Source organism: Bactrocera tryoni, chromosome 1 (genome assembly GCF_016617805.1).
Source record: "Bactrocera tryoni isolate S06 chromosome 1, CSIRO_BtryS06_freeze2, whole genome shotgun sequence".
NCBI lineage: Eukaryota > Metazoa > Arthropoda > Insecta > Diptera > Tephritidae > Bactrocera > Bactrocera tryoni.
Window position 1 is genome coordinate 55,096,388 of NC_052499.1, and position 21,356 is coordinate 55,117,743.

Below are 21,356 nucleotides of genomic sequence, written 5' to 3' on the forward strand. Positions count from 1 at the left end.
TAATAAATAAATAATAATAATAAAATACATAAGTAATAAAGAGAAGATTATCAAACTTTAAATAGAAATTTTGCTTTAAAAACCAAAAAAAAATCAAAAATAAAAAATAAAAAAAAAAAAATAAAAATAAATAAAAAAAAAATAAAATAAAAAATAAAAAAATAAAAATAAAAATAAAATAAAAATTTAAAATAAAAAAAACATATTACTAGAAAAAATGTGCGTAGAAAAATAAAATTAATACTAAAAAAAAATAATAAAACCAAAATAATAAAAATATAATAATAATAAAATAATTGCTGAAAAATAATAAAAAATCAAATTAATAATTAACGTATTTAACTAAATTAAATTGTGTTACGCTATTGAAAGGAGAATTTCCAACCTTTAGATAAAAAATTTGCTTTATTGATTGCCTTTAAAATAGTAAGTATGAGTTACAACACTGTATATGTAAAGATAATGACAGAGAGCGTGAGCTAAAATAAATACAAAGTGCTTCAAGTTGTCTTAGAATATGACATTATACTATAGACTTAATATTATAATTAATTTAATACCACATTTTGATTTTAAATTTACTACAATGTCTTTTAAATACTGCTAATTCAGCTTAGTGACAAGCCTAATATAAGCTTGCACAGTACATTTGAAATATAAAATACAAAAAACAAATTTGAGGCTTGCTAGCAACTGCACCTCACTTTAAAATGAATAAAGTCAACACTTTTATTTGGTAACTACAATGGCATGGCATTGTGCCGCGTTATTTTCGCCAGCATTCACATGTTGTTATGGCCATTCGTCGGTTGATAAATACACGCGCTCATCATGCACCGTATGAAAAGTTAAACCGTTACCTTCAGGCTTATGCCATGATGGCAGTAAAACGCTACGCCAAAACGTTCTACAAAGTAAGTTTAAATTACCATGTTAATTACAAATTTTAAAGCTTTTGCGCAAAAGCACACATTACTTACCGTCCACGCACCAAGCCCAAAAATAATTTCCAATTTTTACGCGCACCAAAATTATATGGATTAACGTAAATTTTATTTTCTTTAAGCAAACGTTCGGTTTCCTCTTGATTTATTAGCGCCTCAATGCTAGTTTCACCGCGTGTTATCAATTTGGCATGCCATATGGTGAGTGCACCCAGCGCCAGTACAGCAGTTACATTCGTAGTGGCCATAAATATTATAGCACGTCGCCTCCCCATTGTGTATGTGCCATCGTCTGAGGTAGGCGGTGTGGGCAGTGCATGCTTGGCAGGCAACAGTATGTCATCATCGTACTCGTGCGCATGAGTCTGCAATTCGTGGAAAATTTAACGATGCGTAAAGTTAAAAAATAAAAATATAAAATTAATGTTTTACCACTGGTATAATGTGTCCGCTTAAATTGAATTTAACTGGTTGGCCTTCTAATGGTTCCGATTCTATCCAACTATCACCATGATCTAGCCATACATGTTTATAGCCGAGTTCAAAGCCAAAAACTATTAGGAAGAGACAACCGAGAGTGGTGTAGGCCATATAAAGGAAGAAGTAGCGATGATTGAAGAAGCCTACGCAATTATTCAGCCACGCTGAAAGAAATATGTACGTTTGAACATAACAGCGAGTCTAGGAAAATTATGTATACATTTTTTTTCGAATATAAACACTAAGCACCAAGCTACAATTAATTCCAATAGGACATCAAATATTTATTTTATTTTTTAAACGAAGCTCAGTTAGTACCTGTATAACGCTATGAAATACTTACGGCAGTGATGGTCCATTTTCAGTACACATTTGTTGCAAATGGAGCAATGGTGTGTACGCGGTGCTTTCGGTAAATGACATTTTTTACAAATCTTGCGCACCTCGAAGGATCCATCACTCTGCAATACCACAAGCTAAAAAAATCCACAAATATTTAAAAATGTTACTTACAATTTGTGGGGGCTCACCGGGTGGTGTAATTACGCCCATTACATAGTGGAAAATGACATTAAGCAGTAGCCAATTGCCAATAATAAGTAAAAACACAGTAGCTTTGGGACTTTTTTCCCACCAAAACGGTAAACCAATCCAATAGGCAATCACCACTACAGCAATTGTCAATCCCGATACAGCGAATATGAAAAACTAAATAAACAAATTAATATATATCAAATGATAGGTCAACGGACACTCACTGGTCCTAACAAATGTGTATAGTTATCGACGAACCAGAACATTGGTTCCAAACATGTATCTGAATCGAATTCGGTGATGAGTCGGCGGAACCATATCTTTGCATAGCTCCAACGAGCACGATATCTAGTGCTGAAAACGCAAATATGTTTTTTATGTACTTGATTTTTATACATTTATCACTTACTATAATTTCTTTAATTCACTACTGTAGCGCCACTTAAAGCGAGTCATTTTTTAGTAACATCAAAATTCAGAATTTACTTATGCCGATTCAGTTCCTCATAGCAATTTTCTACTATTCTGTTATCATAAACAATAAACAGCTGATTCGAGACAAACGGGTTCAGATAGAGTAACTTCTAAAAAATTGAAATTAAAATAATGCTGCATGTTATTATATCAAGAAATATAATTGCATTTAACAAAATTTTAGAAATTTACTTGCTTATTAAAAATATTAATAAAAATTAAAGATTTATTTAACAAAATTGCTACTGACACTTGGGCATCACTTAAATGTGTTGAAATCTTCATACAGTGACAAAAACCATATTCATGTTTCATATAACAAAACGTGATAATTTAAAAAATGCCTTTCAATGCTTTCGAAAATATACTAAAATGATTTACAGATTTGCAGCAGACAGACATTAGAACCAGATTAACACAATTTTTTTGTAAATTTCAAATTAGGAGCATTTTAACAAACGCACATACATATATTTACTTGTGGTGTGTTTAACACCACCACAGGAAGAAGAAGAAATGCAAAAACGAAAACAGTGAAGAATTTTTATGGAATCAGTAATGCAAAAGATTGCTAAATACAAATAATTCATATTTGGTGGAAGTAAACATAAATGGATCTACAAGCAGCTACAGGTATTAGATCTCACCTTAAATTGACGAAGACAGAAAGATTTAAATCTGCAATTAACTTGCCCTACGTTGTTCTTTTATTTAGGAACATCAAATATGGAAGGTGCGGTGGGTGACCAAACTACTGAAATCACTGCTATAAATATTAATGAAAATGCTGAAGCTATGCCACCAAGTGAAGGCCGAAATGGTGGGGCTTCCCTAGAATCGACGCCAAAACCGCATGCAAATAGTAGTGTTGAAACAGATGCAACAGAAACAGTAAACGCAGTTGCTGAACAGCCGTCCGTAATAATATCGACAAACGAAAATGTACCAAACATTACTTCCAATACACAACCAGACACGGAGTGCGACTTGCAGCCACCGGATGCTAATACAACACCTATTGCTTCAAATGAGGACGCGATCTCTTCAAACCAGGAAGAAATTAACTTACAAGAAGATGTGCAAATAATAGACAATAACATAACGGCCGCTCCAGTAGCTACCAATATGGAAATTGAAGCTGACCAACAGCAAAGCCTTGCAAACGCTGAGGCACAGCAAGAGGTTGAAGCAGATGATATATCGTTAGACGAGGTTGTTCAAAATAATAATGAGAATGAAGATGAAAGTAACGACGAAATACGTTTTGATCCCTCACCACTAATCGAACCACTATTAGAAGACGACGAAATGGGCGAACAAGGCGTGGATGATGATGATCAGCCAATAGCTGATTATGAGGGTGAGGATAACTTAATGCTGGAGGACATATCGGATGATGCTTCAACTTCACCAGATGCTGTTTTTGATGGTTAGTAAATTTTTCTATTTAATTAGTATGTGAGGTTTTCTAAATTTTGTTTTCATTTCAGATGATCAAATGCGCGCTGCCTTTAGTGAAATGCTTGTACAAAATAGACGCGGCGGGGAAAATTTCATGCAACGGTTGCGAAGCGCTTTCTTTACAATGGAACACAATAGAGAACGTCGACGCATTGAAACTGAAAACAACGAAGTGGAAATTGAAGAGCCCGAACCTGAAAATCCTGTAAGCTTTGACACGAGCTTACCAGCTGAACATTCATATTTAGGAGAGAATATGGATCGCGTGTCAGGTGTACATTATTTGGAAGTGGGACAACAATACAACTTAATGCTTTTCATGCATCAGCATATATTATTTCCCGGCGAAGTGCTGCCCTTTATGATCTCCGGTTCAATTATCGAGTCTGATATGAGCGCACAAAACGGTTTACTTTTTGGCGTTTGTTTTCCCACACTCTGCAACAGCGAAGATATGGATGATAACTTTTATGGCGTCACTTGTCAAATTTATGAAAAAGGAACAGATGAACGTGGCAACACACTAATCAAATCACGAGCTTTACAACGTTTTGTCACTAAAGGAAGTCAAATAACTGGGTAAGTCAGTGTAACACTTACTATTGTTGTTCTATTTCATATAGTTAAATTTTATTTGCAGTCCCCTATCATTTATAGCTGCCCATCCACAATTCAAGGTGTACGGCAAAGTTAGAATACTTCCCGAAATTTATCTACGTGAACCACTACAATGCATTGATATGGGTTCACTAAATCGATTTCGTGATATAAACTCCATGCGCGAAACCTATAAACGTTATCAAGCAGCCACAACCGCCTGGCCAACACATATTTATGACTACTACAGCATTACGGCCATAGTGGAAAAAGCGCGTTCTCAATTGGCACAGCACAAGATTGACACAATGCCCACTGACCCAACACAGTTATCATTTTGGTTGGTGCGTAATCTGCATTTGTCTGATAGTCTAATGAAGACCATATTTTTGACCGATTCGGTTAATATACGCATGAAACTCATATCGGACACATTTACAGATGTAGGTTGCATTGACTTGGCATTTTTTAAATTTACCTCAATTTATATTTTTGTTTTACTCGAATATAGGATTCGGTGTTTACCTGCCGTTATTGTGGTAATCGCATTGCAAATTGTCAACAACTGTTCGCAATGTCAAAGCATGGCGTGCAAACACAATACTGCAATTCGGGTATGAATGGAAAAATGGATTTAAATATAATATATTTTAATATATCTTATTTTTTAATCTTTATTGTAGCTGGTTATATACATGAAACGAACACCGTCTATCAACTCTTACCGGATGCAATTACATATAGTGGTCAGCCATCCTCGAAATTCAGTTGGTTCCCTGGGTAAGTCAACTGAACTGTATATTATTTATTTTTAAATATGATTTTCGCTAAAATTTTAATTACAGTTATGAATGGCACATTATTGTCTGTAAAATTTGCTCTCGTCACATTGGTTGGAAATTCAAGGCGCTCGAACCGAATTTAGTGCCGAAATCATTCTTTGGCATATCCAGCTCTAGCGTACGCATTAGCTCACCAACACCGGAAAACACCAATACACGTGCAGCTGTCTTTCAAAGCTTGATGAGATTGGTGCGTCGCGAGATGCAATGAATTTGGCGAGCGGTGAAGCGTTTAAATTGCAATTGCAACTGTTGCGGCATGAGGCGCGTTAATCGCCCACAGCAACCGCAAGAAAATGAACTCAATGTTATAGATTTGGTATGACCCTATGTGTTTAGTGATGTGTCGCATATGGATTGCCAAACAATTAAAGACAAGTAAAACGTTTCACCCAGAATTATATAAAATTGTCTATATACATATTTAAGCGGTGCTAATGTTCGTATAGAATTAAAAATTATACTCATCGGCCAATTTGATCGCGAGATTTTGCAGCGAGTAGCGAGAAAACGAATTAGTAACTTCAAGAGGAATGCTTTCTAGAACAAGAGTGAATGGAAATTGATTTTCACTTTGAATTAAAATTTTAAGAAACATCCAAATATGTATGGATCTGGACTTAAATTTGCATATTAAACTACTACATTGTGAGATTTTAATGTGTGTGACATGTGTATTGAAATTACAGTGCAATGACCATTTTTGCTAACACAAACTGCGCTGAGTTTTTGTTGGCAAGTGACTGCGTTAATTTTTAACGTCATTGCGATTTGTTTTTATATGTTTTAAAACTCATAATTTTTTTTCAAAGTTAAAACTGGAGTAATATGAAAAGTTTCTAGCGATTTGCATTAATAAAGTGCAGCAACTTATTAGTCATGAATAAAAAACCAAAATTATTAAAAGAAAAACACTAATTTGTTTAAGCTTACTCGTTAGCATATTTGTTGAATTGATGTGCAAACTCTGACGGTAATTACAGTCGTGTATTGTATACATATTAACTTACTGTATCTAAACTAATAGATTACTCGAAAATTATTAAAAATTAATTTGTCAATAATTCAGCGAAAGATGTTGAAAGTTTCTGGGGAGGGGAAAAAGTAATGAAGTCTTAGAATAATTCGCATTTGAAATATGTAAATCCAATTAAAACTTACAGTTTTGCAAAAGGGGCAAGTGCCAAAAGAGACACTCAGAAAGTCCAACCCATCAGTGAGCGTGTTGAACCACTCCTTCAAGCAGGCCGCATGATATACCAGCGTACATTGTAGATTATCGCATGAGACAATTGGAATTTCACCTTCCTCTAGTTGATATGAGTAACAGATATTGCAAAATTTTTGCTCTGTGGTATTAACTTCACCATCTACTTCCATCCAGCCACTGCCGGGCGGCATAGGAAAATAGCAGATGTCGAAAATACGTAACAAGTTCTTATGTATATCCAGCTCAACATCCCATTCGCTCAGGCCATCACTTAACGTACGCCTCAACTCTTCGACAGCCTGCGTTGGTCCTATTATCTGCACTGACATGGAACCAATCGGTGCAAAGGGATCGGAAAGCACTAATTTGATAAAGACACGCTCACGTAACACAAATAAACGCCAATTATGCTTGGTCGAAACTGGCGGCTTTGGCTGCACAACATAGCATAGCTCATCAATATCGGCGAAATTTTCATAAAACGGCCGTAAATCTTGCAGATAGTTGCGGAATTGTTGCACCATTGCGGTTAGGTTCTCATATTTCTGCAGTTGCTCCTCCCATGGCACACAGTCGGGTAGACTATGTTCAGTTATTCGTAGTGTTGGCAGTACTACTTGTAAATAATGTCGTTCGTACCCCGCGAATTTGGAGAAGCGCAGTAAACTACAAGCGTCATTTAGCTCTAATTGATAATCTTGTGGTGCGTAGAGTGCGGCTATTTCGCTATAAATGTTGGAATCTGTTATTTCTAAGCTTTTGGCGTTTGGGTTGGCTGTATCGCTGTACTTTAGTTGTAGTTGTGGCAGGTGCTCCATTAAATCATACAAGGTCCAATCAGCTTCTAAATCTTCTTTTTTAATTTTTGTAAATTTAACTTGCTGTGGCAGCAATAATTCCAGACGCGCTTCCTGTAGTTTAGGGAAATGTGGACACATCACTTTTAAACGGTACCACTTGCCCTAAAAACAACATTAACATTGCAACATTATGTATTTAAATTCGTTATTAATTTGCAACATTACATACGTTTAGTTTTACAGTCCCTCTGGCATTGGAACCACTTACAATTATACCGGGATAGCGCAAAAGAAAATCATCCCATTCTCCGGATTCTGTCATCGCATTGCTCAATTCGATATAATTTCAGGTAGTTTTATGGCGTGGTAAGTCTATGGTAAAGCGATCTTTACTACAATTTTTAATTGTAATATGATTTTTTGTTATCAATTACCTGATTATTTACAAAATGTATTAAATTGGAAATGTTCGCGCTTCAAATTTATTAGACCTTCAGAACTTAGCGTTGCCAGAGTACTAAGCATATTTTTAAATAGTAAGATTCAACCTTTTTTGGTATATTTTTGAACCTCGGTACAAAATCGTACCAATGTTATGTTACTACATGTATATACATATGTATATATAAATTTACATATTCAATTTTTATTATTACTTCATAGAATGGCTTAGAGGTTATTTATCAGGGTAAGAGCAGCAAAATGATATGTCTATAAAGTTTATAATTACATTTCTGAATATATATTTTAAAATCCTTATAACTCTTTATAAAAAAATGTTCAACAATTTCATTTTTATTAACAATTTATAAATGGTTTATTAAAGCAAAAATTAAGAATTTTAACTTAAGTTTTTCAATCTTTTTATAGTCCATTTTCATCTTAATATTTTTGCACCTTAATATCGGTAACGAAACAAGCCACGGATTGCTTGTCTTCATCAACCAAATCCAATTCGACTTTTACACTGACTTCTGGGTAAGAGGGATCAATGTAGAAATTGAAGTTGTAAACCACATCCTCGGACTCATCGATGGGGCATGAGGCACCGTGCAACAAATTGCGACAAACATCGGCAACATCGTCGGGCAATGGATAGGGCGTTGTCAGCCCCAAAGCAGTGGCATGGACCACACTATTGATGGATTTGATATTATCGCGTGCTAAAACATACAGATATACATAAATACAATTTTCAAAAATATTTTCAGGCAATAATATTTGCCATATTGCACTTACTGCCCACGAAGTTGACTTTCATGACCGCTGTACTGCCCTTGACCACATTGCAGGGCATGGTCGCACAACCCTCGATTTCAACGCTCAAAGGGAAAGGTCTACCGTTTGTGCCTGAAAGGCAGAATATTTTAATAATATCTGAATTGTTTATAACTTTAAGGATATATGTGTATACTGGAAGAGATAATGATATCTGAATGCATTAAGGACTAAGACCCTCCTTCTCGATGATTATTCAATTAAATTTCACTTACATTGTCTCACATTCGTGGTCGAAACCGAGGCTAAGAAAAGCGCCAAACACGCAACAGTTAAACGAAACATTTTTCCTTTTAATTAAAAGTGAAACACTGAGTGTTCTGTAGTACAAGTAGTAACTCTTCAAGAGGTATGAACTGCAACTGATAACTAACCGTCCAAATAACGGCCTTTAAATAGTGCAGGCGACTGAGTGTGGTTTCTGAATCAGCGTTTTAGTTCCATGGTTGCAGGTGTTGGCTATCTGTTAAAAGATTCTTCTAGTAAACATGCAGGTGTTCCCTCGAATTTATCGGTGTAAATTAATAACAAATTATTGGAAAACAAGTGATAAGCATTTGGCCAGCGACTTAAACTGAATATGTAATAGTTTTCCATTGTTAACAGTTTATTTATTATATAAACCTGATTTATGATTCAATCTTCTTCTTTTTTACTGTCGTAGACACCGCTTATCAACAGCGCACCTGTCGTTTTACTTTTCATAATTCGGCGTCAATTTGTTCTACCAAGTGCAGCTAGGTCCTTCTCCACCTGATTCCTCAAACGGATTGGAGGTTTTCCTCTTCCCCTGCTTCCACCGGCTCGTACTGAATCGAAAACCTTCAAAATTGGAGTGTTCTCTTCCATCCGGACAACGTAACCTATCCAGCATAGCCGCTGTCTCTTGATTCGATGCACTAAGTAAATGCCGCCATATATTCTATAAAGCTCGTCGTTCCATCAACTGATACTCTCCGTTACCAATGGCCAAGAACAATGAATTTTCCGCAAAACGTTTCTCACCAACACTTCTAAGGCTAAGTCATCAGATGTTGTTATTGTCGATGCCGTCTATACCTCTACACAATATAGCAGGACGATAATGATGAGGGACTTCCAGAGTTTGGTCTTTGTTCGTCGAGAGAGGACTTTACTTTTTAATTACCTACTCAGTCCAAAGTAGCACCTGCTGGCAGGAATGCGTTGGATTTCAAGGCGATTCAAGACGATTCGATCGGGGCCCTAAATTTATGTAATCTAAAACAAAGTTTCATCTTTTCCTCTTCTTCTTAAAAGGTCAATGTCGATGGTCTTATAAATGTCCAGTATACACTTTTGTGGCCAGAAGGGCCACCTCATCCTCAAGATGGGTATCGCACTTGAACTACTTACATAGTCGTTTCCAAAGCCCAATATAAAACTCTGTAGTCCGATCTTACCATATAAGTTGTCAATGAGCCTTGAGACTAATAAAAATCTGCTTAGGCGTTTTATATTTCCCCTTCGGCTAACTAGCTGTCTGCAACTGTGAGCACGGAACAATCAAGAAAGAAGTGTTGAGATATTTCTACCAAGTTTTCTTCGAAAAAGCTTCTATAACTGGTATTCCTGTAAGTTTTTCAAACTTTTTGTGTGGAGACCAAGTTAGAATCCCTACAATTAGGCCAGCTTTACTGCTAGCATAGTGTTCATTAGACATTTTGCGATTCATCTTGGGTCAAAAGGATCTTGTGACAGCGCAAGTATTTATGGTAGTTCAGTACTGACCAAGCTCCCCACCTATATAACTGCCATTGCGCTGTAGTCTTATCATAAAGTGACTCGACACCATTAAAAGCGTCGTTACGCAGTCCTTAACTGGTCTTGAACGCACGGCTAGTGACCACTTTCAATGTGATCGAGTCCCTTTGTGCTAAGTATGCCAGGCCAGAGCGCCCTGCTATCGGAGGGGATACTCACTTCATTAAAGGAGGCTGCACTCCGAAGCAGTAGATCTACCGCTCCCTTTATGAGAGCAAACTGTTATGTTTATATGTTAAAAAATTATTTAGTTCTCCGAGCTGTCCTTTAGATAATTTCATCTTGTTACTAATTGAAATAATTATCATTGGTAGTATATTTATAGAAAATACCAAAATTTTTTATTAAATGGCCCATGATGATTATATTTAACCAAGGAACTCGTCAACATTTTCGGAAACTTAACTATCGCGTTGAAAGCTGATAAAGAACAAATTTCGAAGCAGAAATGGAACACATAATTGAACGATCTTTGACAGAACACATTTTGCTCAAAAAGTTCGATAATAATAAGCTGCTGACTGACTTTTTGTAAGATTATTTAGAAAGCAAGAGTTCACCAATAATCTTCGAGAGCATTGATGAGCTTGAGGGGTCCATACTATAAGTTTGGGAATCCTACCAGACTCCATCTGCACATGCTGTATGGAAAAAGGTGAGATGGAAACTTCTCAACACTTCCTTCTTGGCTGTCTCGCGTTTGGGAGGTCAAGACTTAAGCACATGGGAGCGCATACCTTCAGACATCCCACCGAGCTGGAGTTGGCGGGAGTGGAAATTAAGCGCCTAACCTAACATAATGCAAATAAAATATTGTCAAAAACAAAAATAAATGAAAAGAAGAGAAAATGTTGGCTTTGGTTGCACCGAAGCTATAATACTCATCACAAATACGAAAGATTCCTTACAAGAACTTGATTCCGATCGTTCAGTTTGTAACGCAGATACATATGTGCTATAGTGTCCGCTATTGGCGGTTCCGATAAATGAGCAGCTTCCTGGGGATGAAAGGTTGTGTGCAAAATTTCAGATCGATATCTCCAAAGCTGAGAGACTGGCTCATGTACATGCAGACAGACAGGCGGCAAACGGAAATGACACAATCGACTAAGCTGGTCGTGGTAATCATTTATGTATATCTTTTTGTGGTTTCTAATACGTTTCCTTTTGGGCGTTACAAGTCTCGTTATAAGATTAATAAACCCTATTCAAGTTATAAAGAAAACTCAAATATATAGTACATATATTCTCCAGGTTCATCATCTTCGACTTATGTATATCTTACAATCAGCATTGCAACAATATCCTCTGTTATTTTCTTATCTTAAATAATATTTAAGTGATAAATAAAAACTTAAGATAGGCCCACAACTGTAAAGACAATGGTTATTTCCGAAGAAATTCAATCATAAATCATAAATCAGTATTTTATAGTAAATAAACAACACTTGTTGCTAAATATAATGCCGCGGTGCTTATTCATTTCCTTCAATGGGCTATTGCGTTAGTTTACACCGATAAGCCTACGGAACACCTGCTCGTTTACTCGAAGATTCTTATAACAAATGGTCAAACACCTGCAACTGCGGTGTTGATTGAGAAACCGCACTGAGTCGCCTTCACTATTTAAAGACCGTTATTTGGACAGTTAAACATCAGACACAGTTGATACTTCGTGGGGAGTACTACTACGGAACACTCAGTGTTAAAAGAAATAGATTTCTAAATATAAATTCAATTTTAATTGAAAGGCAAAATGTTTCGTTTAACTGTTTTGTGCTTGGCGCTTTTCTTAGTCTCGGTTTCGGCCACGAATGTGAGACAATGTAAGTGAAATTTTATTTAAGGGGTTACATGGGTTTCCTAGGATAAAAACAGCCTTTTTTCGAACAAACCCTATTAACAAAGAAATTCTGAAATTTTTGGAAAAAAATATTTTTAACTCGGCCATTGCAACGCAATTTCCGGTAACCACTTTGCAGGATCATCTAAAGTGAAAAAATAAGTGTTTTAGTTAAAACCTTGGCATAGAACTTGGACGAAGGAATAAAACTGAAAATTGGGTTTTTGGCAGAAAGTTTTACAAAAAAATGAAAATTTTAGTGAAAAGTTCCAGATATTTTTTTTTTGTCAAATAGTTGTAATCGAAAAAAGCCTTCATCTAAGTTTTTAAGAATTACATCTCAAAGATCTGTTTAAAATTTTATGAAGATCGGTTAGGAAGCTCTCGAGAAATCTTGGCAACCGACTTCAAAAACACAGTTTCGAGAAAAACGCGTTCAAAGACGGCGCACTTAGCCTAGCTAGCCTCGAGCGGACAAGTTCTCAAGCCTGTATCTCCGAAACCATTACTCGGATCAACTTGAAAATTTAGCACAATATTCTAGGGATATTGTAGAATTTAATGAGACAATAAAAAAAATCTATTTTTTGAAATCCGTTTACAGTTATTTTGCGGCTGATATCTTGATAATTTTTAGTTACTAAAAAAAATTATAATACAAATTTCGTAACACGTAGGATTTTTTGTGTTGTAATGCAGGTGTGCGGGTGTAAAACCATCACCATTTACTAAAACGATAAAAATAGCGGTACGTGATGGAGCATTTTTGAACTCAAATTTGAGAACAGGGCACATGAAATACCGGTAGCAAATTTAAGCTTGAGATTTGTTGATTAGTGTAATTATCGGGCTGCTGGGTTTTAGACCTTGAAATGAAATTGTAACGGCTGTTAAAGCGTGCTCTTAGTTTGTAGCATATTTTAAGAAATTTTTTTCTAAAAATTTTAAAATCTACAAAAAAAATAATTTTTCAAAATAAAATTAATTTAAGCCAAAAAAAAAATATTTTTCAAAAAAAAAAATAGAACTCAAAAAAATATTTTTCAAAAAAAATATTTTCAAAAAAAAATTTAAAAAAATAAATTTCAAAAAAAAATATTTTTTCAAAAAACAAAATTAATTTCTCAAAAAAAAATATTTTTCAAAAAATGAATTTAATTACCATCCTTCGAAATTAGCATTAATCTTTAACTCTTTAAGTCTTTAACATTTTCGCCACTTCTAATTGACCTTATCGCCACAGAAACGCTAGTAAACGAGACTCGAAGCACCGTTATGCTAATAAGATAATACGAAAATGTATTTCGCAAACATATTTTTAGGCACGATCTTTTCGCCAATACACACATTTCGCCTTAAACTTTCAAACAATTCAAATATTACTAAACTACTCTACATTTCAGGCAAAAATGATAGACCTTTCCCTTTGAGCGTTGAAATCGAGGGATGTGCGACCATGCCCTGCAATGTGGTCAAGGGCAGTACAGCGGTCATGAAAGTCAACTTCGTGGGCAGTGAGTGGAAGATGACAACTATTATTACCTGAAAAGATTTTCGAAAATTGTATTTACATATGTATGTATTTCTGAATATTTTAGCACGCGATAATATCAAATCTATCAAGGGGGTGGTTCATGCCACCGCTTTGGGGCTGACAGTGCCCTACCCATTGCCCGACGATGTTGCCGATGTCTGTCGCAATTTGTTGAATGGTGCCTCTTGCCCCATCGATGAGTCCGAGGATGTCGTATACAACTTCAACTTCTACATTGATCCCTCTTACCCAGAAGTTAGTGTGAAAGTGGAATTGGATTTGGTTGATGAGGACAAGCAATCCGTGGCCTGTTTCGTTACCGATATTAAGGTGCAGAAATCTTAAGTTGAAAATGAACTGGAAATATAGAAAATGTGCAGACTTTTATTCATGAAAAAATATGTAAATAGTAGTTAATAATAAAATATACACACAATTGCTAAAAAATAATTGTAGTGATTTGAAATACAAATTTTGAAGCTTGTTTGTTGGTTTTTCATAGTAAAGAAATAACGAAATTTCATCTTGAACTTAATAGTGGCGACACACGCCAGCAAGTTGGGGCTGAAATATCGAAATGACTGCAGGAAATGCCTAGCGTAGGACACTAGGGAAGCAATGGAGCATCGCTTGTGCACTTGTTCCGCAGTGGCAAGACTACGCTGTAAGCATCTGGGGTTCCCACACTACGATACACTAGGTATCGACGGTGAGGCCGCAGAGTCTGTTCAAATTCGCGTCAAGCGCAGGTATCCTAAACGATGACTACTCCTCTTGGACTTAACAAGTGAACTCCATCTGGTATCGCAAAGGACCAAACTGGTCTGTATTCTGTGGCCTACCAGATTACCCTAACCTAACCTCATAGTGTATACAATTAGTATGTAGTTATACATATATGTTACACATTTCATTACATTTAAAATTCTGGTTAAAGCCGTTGATATTTTATAGTTAAAGAAAATAGAGAATTTTTTGAAAAAGGTGTATTTTTCATGTATACAAAAATAATAATTTTAATCAAGTTTCTTTTTAACTTAAAGTTCAAATATTTAAATTTAGTATTATTTAAAAGGTCACTGCACAACCCTAATAGTGATTATTAAGCAACAAGCTTATCACCCGCTACCGTATGCCGTGAATTATGGATTACGCTGATAAGTGCTGCTGAAACACCTGCAACCTTTTAATAAGTCTTCAAAACTAGCGCCCAAGTGGACGCAAATTTAAAGACTTCCATAAGTTTCTATTGTATTTATGACTAATTCTTTTATTTGAAACGTACTGAGGTATTTTGAAGTATTTAAGTAGTGTAAATACCTGGACCTTGCGTCATATAGAGTTGGTATTACCGTAGAGTTGGTACTACGTCGTTGGATTTTATTTCAAAACAAAAAAATTTAATTTAAGTTTCTTTGAAGAATTCATTGAGGATGTGCCGTTTGACAGTTATGTGTTTCGCGCTTTTGGTCGCCACTGCAGCGGCGACTAAAGTGTCTCAGTGTAAGTGCATTGTTAGCAAGGAAACCAGTGCCTGATAATAAAAAAAAAACAAGGAAAACGTTAACGTCGGTAGCATAGAAGCTATAATACCCTTTCTAGATGTAAAATGTTCTTTACAAGAACTTGAGTTTGATCGGTTAATTTGTATGGCAGTTGTATGCTATAGTGATCCGATCTAAACAATTTCTTCGGAGATGGCATCATACCAAAATTTGTAAAGATACATTTATCGTCAATTGAAAATCGATTCGGAAGAGATATGGAAGAGTGGCGAATCGACCTACCCTACCCTTGTACCTACCAGTACAAGCCATTTATGTTCAATATTTTTTCCACTGTAGTTTAAAAAATACAGTAATAAAAAGTCTAGCCTAAACGTGACCCAAATTATTGCTAATTTAAATTATTTTATTTGTTATCTAAGAAAAATATAAAATCACTTGTTGTTGTTCTAATCAAACGAACTAATTGGTGAAATATTTGTAATAATTACATGGCACCGACTTCTGTTATTTACAATTACATAATCATATACATATCATAAAACACCGTAATACCATAAATCAATTATCGCTAATCTATTTACTAATCTACTAATCGTCTCGTAGACAGCAAAAAGACCTTTATCGCTTAGGCTCTCTTGGTGTTTTGTGTATATTTGTATGTGTACTCAAATTTAATAATAGGCACTTCCGTGGTCTTTCTTTAAGAGCAGCTGACAAATTTAATATCGTCTCCGCTAAGACAGTGTCATTTGACACCTAATTTTAAATTCCGATTTCATTAAATATAGTTAAAGTTCGGCCTTTGACGAATAGTAACTAAAAAAAATGTTACTTTCGGTTGCACCGAAGCTATAATAGCCTTCACCGGTGCATTTATTACAGAATAAAAGGGTATTAGGACCGCTGATCCTTAGATTGCATTATTGCCTTAGATCATTCAAAATTTCGTGAAGATATCTCGACAAATCAAGAAGTTTTCTGTACAAGCACGTGATTCAGATTACTCTGTTTGTTTGGCAGCTATATATATGGTGTAGTGATCCAATATGGGTGGTTTGGACATATGAGCAGCATCTTGAAGAGAGAAGAATGCCAGCAAAATTTCAGATCGATATCTCAAAAACGAAAGGACTCAGCTCGTCATGCTGATCATTTATATATATTTTTTAGAGGGTCTCTGACGTTTTACACTAGGTGTTACAAAGTACAAAACTATGAGTATTGAAAAAATAAATAAATTTTCAGGGAGTTACATGTACGGCGTCTACCAATAGCGAACCGTGATTTTGACCGCTCATGGCGGCCATTTTAGTTTACAGATTAGCAACAAATTTTTTCAGTGTATTAAGTGAGGTTTGTTATTTATCATGCCATGTTTTACTTCGATAGAACGCTTGGAAATTGTCCACGATTATTACGAAAATCATGTTCTCCAGCGGCTACCGTGAGAGCGCTTTGCGCAAATCTTCATCTTCTCAAATGGAGCCCAATTCTGGCTTAATGGCTTCGTCAACAAAGAAAATCGTCGCTATAGGTGTGAGTCAAGTCCTCAAATCATTCAGGAAACGCAATTGCATTTCCAAAAAATTTACCATTTGGTTTGGCGGCATCAGCGTACTTATTTCTTCCGTAATGAGCTAGGAAATGTCGTTGCCACCAATAGTGAGCGTTATAACACGATGTTTAGAATTTGTTTTTTCCCCGGAATTTGGTGATATAGACGCGGACTATCTCTATATCCAACAAGACGATGTGGCGCCTCATGTTTCGGGTCTAAACATGGACACAGCGTGCGAAGATTAGCGACTCGTTAATTTCGCGAAATGGCCAAGTTAAGTGTCCGTCAAGGTCATGCGATTTAACGCCTCTAGATTATATTCTCTGGAAGCATGTTACATCAAAGGCTTGCGCTAAATAACTAGAAACGCTTGAGGAGCCGGAAGACAACATTCAGCGCACTGTAGCCGAATTTGTGCACACGATCACCATAAATTGGCGTAAACTATATTAAGAGGACGTTATGAGAAGTCTCTAGACAAAATGTTTTTAAGGCTGTCAAATGGTTCAAAATACATATATAAAAATCGGAAGAGGCCATCGTGTTATTTTTGAAGTAATCCATAAATGGGCCTGCATATCAACCTTGTCAACAAATATTTCGTTTCTAGTTCTGCGTTAGAAAGTTAACACAATTTTGTTGCAGTTAAATTATGCAAACTATTTTTATTGGAATTTAGTTGCACGAGAGAACTTTCTTCTCAACATTAAACGTATGAGCGAGTCGTCATGCTGGCCACCTGAGTTGGAATTCATTCATATAGCTAATTTTCAGCGGCTGGCTGCCATGAAACCAGCTTTTTCTCATTGAACCAAAGAGCGATTTCCTCATATGCCGATTCAAACGCGTCCGAGTCGTGGATAATATTACGACCGACTTGGATACAGAAGTTATTATGGAGTAAGCTGGGTTACTAGCACCCAACATTTGACAACCAGTCTTCACAACATTCAAACGGTCCCAAACAATGGGAACCACTGGGCCGGAGTTGTCATGTAGTTGACCAAACCGGAAAAGAAGGGACGAGCAGACAAATCGGCATAGTGCTTCTTCAAAAGATCCTTTTATACCCATGTGAATTTCATGTTCACCAATTTGAAGAATTTCTGTTCAAAGAGCTCGATGATCTTGCCGACGAGCAAACGTTGGACTTCAACGGGTGACACCAAGATGAAAGTGCGCACATTATTTGATGCCAAAGAGAAGAAGTGCGTGGTTAGTAGCAGAATGGTCCGTTTTCATATGGTGGTCTGATCTGAGTTTGCAAAGCCATTTAGAACTTCTTTTAACCGCAAAATTAGTTTGAAATCTCCAACCTATGTTTTTTTATCGTTCCTATCAAAGAGCAGTCTGTTGCTCTACAACTCTAAGAAAACACAATTCAAATTAATGTCCTCCGATGAAAATGTTCACCTAATTAACGATTTCTCATTTTTTTGTGTTACAGGCAAAAGTGGTCAGCCATTTCCACTAAGCGTTGAAATCGAGAACTGTGAAGATACGCCATGTGATGTGCACAAAGGCTCTACGGTGGTAATGAAAGTGCATTTCTTGGGCAGTAAGTGAGAAAATACAAATAATGCGATTTGAAGAGTAATGAGAAATTTAACAATAAAATTTGTGCCGATTTTAGACCGCGATAATATCAAATCCATCACTGGTGTGGTCCATGCCACCACTTTGGGGCTGACAGTGCCCTATCCATTGCCAGACGATGTTGCCGATGTGTGCAGTAATTTGTTGTACGACGCCATGTGTCCCATCTACGATACCGAGGATGTCGTATATAACTTCAACTTCTACGTTGACACCAGCTATCCAGAGATCAGTGTAAAGGTACAATTGAATTTGGTGGATGAAAACAAGGACTCCGTAGCTTGCTTCATCACCGATATTAAAGTACGCAAGGCTATCAGTTAAGGCTTGAATTTGGTGTGAAGATCTAGTAAATAATGGATATTGATATTCTTTAAATGTAGTTAATAAAATAAATAAGTATAACTTATTTCAAGGAGAGTTAACCTTTTCTTTTAATTGGACTTTGAAATTTATTGCGCACGGACCACTCAACTTACTTTAAAAGGAAACAATAAAGCTGAGCACTAATAATGTTTTTATCTGTAGATGGAAATTTTTGATTCCGCCTTAGATTGGGCTAACTTACTGGAGCTTGAAGGCAGGTTAGTGTTGCTTCATCCCAAAGGCCGGTAAGAGATCGCATGTGCGTCCAAATATTTTAGACCCATCAGTCTCTCCTCTGTTTTATTGAAAAGGTTAGAGAGATTGATTGAGATTTTCGCTTAAGGTGTAGTATATATATCTAGAAATCGATTTTCAAGGGCATAGTTACAAGGCAGGTTAGCGGACACTTTCTTGCGCACTTTTGTCTCATGGTTGAGAGGACCATAAGGAATGAAGAGTAAGGACTCTTCAATATCGATGGAACGTTTAATCACGTTTTGCCGAAAGCGGTCATTAGAGCTTTAAATAGGTTTTTGCTTGATGCTTAATCTCCCGATTTCTTTGCCATAGCTCGTTCGTAATGGAATGGGGTTGCGCGCGGACACAACAAAGTGTGAGTAGGGGCACCCCACAAGGAGGAATTCCTAGACTACTTCTCGGAATCATGATTGTTAATAATCTTCTGGAAAAGCTTGAGGAAGTAGCCGGCATTGTGATTGCTTACTCGGACGACGTAGCTCCGATGGTTGAGGTAGAATTTCTGAATAAAGTATTATGAGCTAGCTCTGGAGTACTTTACCATCGTAAGCAACTGTGCTGTTGAAAACGGCCTTTCTATAAATCCTAGTAAGACCGAACTGGCTTTATTCACTAAGAATCCCGAAGGCGCAGCTACCATCAATAAAGCAATGTGTCTTCAGCCTTCTGGTAGAGTTATGTACTTATGACTCATCTTAGAGGAAGCTCTCGTGGAAATTCAACATCGAGGAAAGTATCAAGAGGGCATCGATTGCCCTATATTGCTGTAGGGCACCCATTTACAAAAGATGGGCGCTCTTACTAAAGGTAAGATTTAACCATAGTTAAATCTAAAATATGCTGCGGAATTTTCCACTAATAGACGGCGCTGGAAATGGCCGCGAAAACTGCGTACACTCAGAGAATCTGGGTTGATTGCGAGTCTGAGCACTCTCAAATCCTGGCAAACTTCGAAAACACTCGAAAATGCTTGGCTTACCAGGTCACCGAGACTAGCCTTGGCAGTCGCTTCTTTGCTTACATACCTTCGAGGGGTATGGGAGAGAAAGACTCGTCGGATGTGAGGCAATGGCAATGGTTTTTTTTAAGGATGGATCAGCATTCTGACGACTGCAGCGTATTCCAAGCGGAGGTGACTACCATAAAAGTAGCAGTAGATCTACCCTCGCGGTTTCTTTCAAAGTGGTAATTATTCACTTGAGTTCACTGACTCAAAAAAGGATGTCTACTTTCCTTTTCTTAGCATCAAGTTGTTTTAAGTTTAGACTGGTTTGGGCCTAAACCACAACGGCATTGCAAGGCTAATAATATTGCTAGGACAGGTATTTCAGTCTCAATAATCTTATTGTTATTGTCTTATTGTGGTTCACTACTAGAATGTTGGGCGTCAGACTTTGCTTGCTGAGCTGGCATTGGTCAACTACCAGCAGTTTTGCAGTCCTGCAAGGTTCTTTTCGCATAAATTTTAAAAGATCTTTTCTTCGCTCTCAGCAAGGCCCACCTTTCAGTGGTTGTAAGAGTTCCAACTGAACGATAAGTAGTCTTGCAGTAAGATTGAGATAGAATGATCTTAACACTTCCGAACCGTTTTCGCCAGAAATAGCTGATATCCAACTACAGAAAGCTTTAGTTTACTAACCTTACATCCCTAGTGTTCAAACTAGTTATGTGGTCGTTACTTATAAGCATACTTTTAGGCGTCTACCACGTATTGTGTACCAGCATAAGCTTTAAATTTCATATGTACTTTAGGACTCACCTTAACAGTTATATCACCCACTCTTCTTTCCTTTCTTTATGGTTTGTTGCTAAAAATATAAAATAATAAATAATAATAATAAAATTTTGAATATTCTTATAATATTTACGATATCGAATCCGTTCTTTAACTTGGCTTTTGAACACTTCAACGGTATAGAAAGAAATGTCTGGTTGTCTTGGGCGTTTAATCGACAAGCTAAAAGAATTCACTAAAAACTGATAAGACTGAGAGATTATCATACCCAAAATCAATATGTTTCTCAAGGTTAGTATATTTTTTTTTAAAGCGGAAAGTATTTTGCTCTCGATAAGCGACTTAAATCTTACAAAAGAAACTTCCAAATACCATTCATAGAAAAAAGTGGGAAAGTGAAAACTCAGTAGGTATAATTTTGTAAATATTGTTATATAGATAGATTAATCCTGAGGGATTCGTGAAAGTCCACATAGAACTAAATGTAGAAATATTGAAATGTAGACACTTTCTCTGCTGGTCTTAAATTTGCCTTAAACAAATTGCTGAATTTTAG

The 21,356-nt window shown here is 36.4% G+C and overlaps 6 protein-coding genes and 1 pseudogene across 6 annotated transcripts; 3 read left to right on the forward strand and 4 right to left on the reverse strand.

Moving 5' to 3' along the window:
* Positions 1 to 386: 386 nt before the first annotated feature.
* On the reverse strand, positions 387 to 2,487 carry LOC120766711 (palmitoyltransferase ZDHHC16A). Its single transcript, XM_040092357.1, has 7 exons — positions 2,368 to 2,487; positions 2,183 to 2,312; positions 1,938 to 2,132; positions 1,768 to 1,885; positions 1,377 to 1,588; positions 981 to 1,309; positions 387 to 907 (listed from the first exon to the last, which is right to left on the reverse strand). The coding sequence occupies exons 1-7, from the start codon at positions 2,412 to 2,414 to the stop codon at positions 793 to 795; spliced, it is 1,146 nt and encodes a 381-aa protein (XP_039948291.1). The 5' UTR covers positions 2,415 to 2,487; the 3' UTR covers positions 387 to 792.
* A 436-nt stretch (positions 2,488 to 2,923) lies between these two features.
* LOC120775975 (protein cereblon) lies at positions 2,924 to 5,951 on the forward strand. Its single transcript, XM_040106400.1, has 7 exons — positions 2,924 to 3,065; positions 3,148 to 3,861; positions 3,923 to 4,472; positions 4,534 to 4,933; positions 5,002 to 5,104; positions 5,174 to 5,270; positions 5,336 to 5,951. The coding sequence occupies exons 1-7, from the start codon at positions 3,044 to 3,046 to the stop codon at positions 5,541 to 5,543; spliced, it is 2,094 nt and encodes a 697-aa protein (XP_039962334.1). The 5' UTR covers positions 2,924 to 3,043; the 3' UTR covers positions 5,544 to 5,951.
* Positions 5,952 to 6,250: 299 nt separating this feature from the next.
* Positions 6,251 to 7,919, reverse strand: LOC120775984 (E3 ubiquitin-protein ligase FANCL). The gene is made up of 4 exons (XM_040106414.1): positions 7,777 to 7,919; positions 7,572 to 7,714; positions 6,494 to 7,504; positions 6,251 to 6,420 (listed from the first exon to the last, which is right to left on the reverse strand). Exons 2-4 carry the CDS (start codon positions 7,662 to 7,664, stop codon positions 6,382 to 6,384), a joined length of 1,143 nt encoding a protein of 380 aa, XP_039962348.1. The 5' UTR covers positions 7,665 to 7,714; positions 7,777 to 7,919; the 3' UTR covers positions 6,251 to 6,381.
* Positions 7,920 to 8,203: 284 nt separating this feature from the next.
* Positions 8,204 to 8,974, reverse strand: LOC120781461 (NPC intracellular cholesterol transporter 2-like). Its single transcript, XM_040113684.1, has 3 exons — positions 8,836 to 8,974; positions 8,582 to 8,692; positions 8,204 to 8,505 (listed from the first exon to the last, which is right to left on the reverse strand). Exons 1-3 carry the CDS (start codon positions 8,903 to 8,905, stop codon positions 8,225 to 8,227), a joined length of 462 nt encoding a protein of 153 aa, XP_039969618.1. The 5' UTR covers positions 8,906 to 8,974; the 3' UTR covers positions 8,204 to 8,224.
* Positions 8,975 to 12,077: 3,103 nt separating this feature from the next.
* LOC120779615 (NPC intracellular cholesterol transporter 2 homolog a-like) lies at positions 12,078 to 14,180 on the forward strand. The gene is made up of 3 exons (XM_040111964.1): positions 12,078 to 12,228; positions 13,649 to 13,759; positions 13,844 to 14,180. Exons 1-3 carry the CDS (start codon positions 12,159 to 12,161, stop codon positions 14,122 to 14,124), a joined length of 462 nt encoding a protein of 153 aa, XP_039967898.1. The 5' UTR covers positions 12,078 to 12,158; the 3' UTR covers positions 14,125 to 14,180.
* A 953-nt stretch (positions 14,181 to 15,133) lies between these two features.
* Positions 15,134 to 18,850, forward strand: LOC120782241 (NPC intracellular cholesterol transporter 2-like). Its single transcript, XM_040114409.1, has 3 exons — positions 15,134 to 15,282; positions 18,293 to 18,403; positions 18,479 to 18,850. Exons 1-3 carry the CDS (start codon positions 15,213 to 15,215, stop codon positions 18,763 to 18,765), a joined length of 468 nt encoding a protein of 155 aa, XP_039970343.1. The 5' UTR covers positions 15,134 to 15,212; the 3' UTR covers positions 18,766 to 18,850.
* On the reverse strand, positions 17,597 to 18,044 carry LOC120782242 (annotated as a pseudogene).
* Positions 18,851 to 21,356: the final 2,506 nt, after the last annotated feature.

What these genes read in the sequence shown, in the direction of transcription:
- LOC120779615 (XM_040111964.1), top strand. Translation starts at nt 12,159, where the DNA reads ATGTTTCGTTTAACTGTTTTGTGCTTGGCGCTTTTCTTAGTCTCGGTT. An exon ending in GGCCACGAATGTGAGACAAT is followed by an intron (nt 12,229 to 13,648) that starts GTAAGTGAAATT and finishes TCTACATTTCAG; the next exon opens with GCAAAAATGATAGACCTTTC. An exon ending in GAAAGTCAACTTCGTGGGCA is followed by an intron (nt 13,760 to 13,843) that starts GTGAGTGGAAGA and finishes TGAATATTTTAG; the next exon opens with CACGCGATAATATCAAATCT.
- LOC120766711 (XM_040092357.1), bottom strand. Translation starts at nt 2,414, where the DNA reads ATGACTCGCTTTAAGTGGCGCTACAGTAGTGAATTAAAGAAATTATA. An exon ending in ATACACATTTGTTAGGACCA is followed by an intron (nt 2,133 to 2,182) that starts GTGAGTGTCCGT and finishes TTGTTTATTTAG; the next exon opens with TTTTTCATATTCGCTGTATC. An exon ending in CCGGTGAGCCCCCACAAATT is followed by an intron (nt 1,886 to 1,937) that starts GTAAGTAACATT and finishes GTGGTATTGCAG; the next exon opens with AGTGATGGATCCTTCGAGGT.
- LOC120781461 (XM_040113684.1), bottom strand. Translation starts at nt 8,905, where the DNA reads ATGTTTCGTTTAACTGTTGCGTGTTTGGCGCTTTTCTTAGCCTCGGTT. An exon ending in GACCACGAATGTGAGACAAT is followed by an intron (nt 8,693 to 8,835) that starts GTAAGTGAAATT and finishes TCTGCCTTTCAG; the next exon opens with GCACAAACGGTAGACCTTTC. An exon ending in GAAAGTCAACTTCGTGGGCA is followed by an intron (nt 8,506 to 8,581) that starts GTAAGTGCAATA and finishes TGTATGTTTTAG; the next exon opens with CACGCGATAATATCAAATCC.
- LOC120782241 (XM_040114409.1), top strand. Translation starts at nt 15,213, where the DNA reads ATGTGCCGTTTGACAGTTATGTGTTTCGCGCTTTTGGTCGCCACTGCA. An exon ending in GGCGACTAAAGTGTCTCAGT is followed by an intron (nt 15,283 to 18,292) that starts GTAAGTGCATTG and finishes TTTGTGTTACAG; the next exon opens with GCAAAAGTGGTCAGCCATTT. An exon ending in GAAAGTGCATTTCTTGGGCA is followed by an intron (nt 18,404 to 18,478) that starts GTAAGTGAGAAA and finishes TGCCGATTTTAG; the next exon opens with ACCGCGATAATATCAAATCC.
- LOC120775975 (XM_040106400.1), top strand. Translation starts at nt 3,044, where the DNA reads ATGGATCTACAAGCAGCTACAG. An exon ending in ACCAGATGCTGTTTTTGATG is followed by an intron (nt 3,862 to 3,922) that starts GTTAGTAAATTT and finishes TTTTCATTTCAG; the next exon opens with ATGATCAAATGCGCGCTGCC. An exon ending in AAAGGAAGTCAAATAACTGG is followed by an intron (nt 4,473 to 4,533) that starts GTAAGTCAGTGT and finishes TTTTATTTGCAG; the next exon opens with TCCCCTATCATTTATAGCTG.
- LOC120775984 (XM_040106414.1), bottom strand. Translation starts at nt 7,664, where the DNA reads ATGACAGAATCCGGAGAATGGGATGATTTTCTTTTGCGCTATCCCGGT. An exon ending in GAGGGACTGTAAAACTAAAC is followed by an intron (nt 7,505 to 7,571) that starts GTATGTAATGTT and finishes TGTTGTTTTTAG; the next exon opens with GGCAAGTGGTACCGTTTAAA. An exon ending in CTTGCCCCTTTTGCAAAACT is followed by an intron (nt 6,421 to 6,493) that starts GTAAGTTTTAAT and finishes TCCCCTCCCCAG; the next exon opens with AAACTTTCAACATCTTTCGC.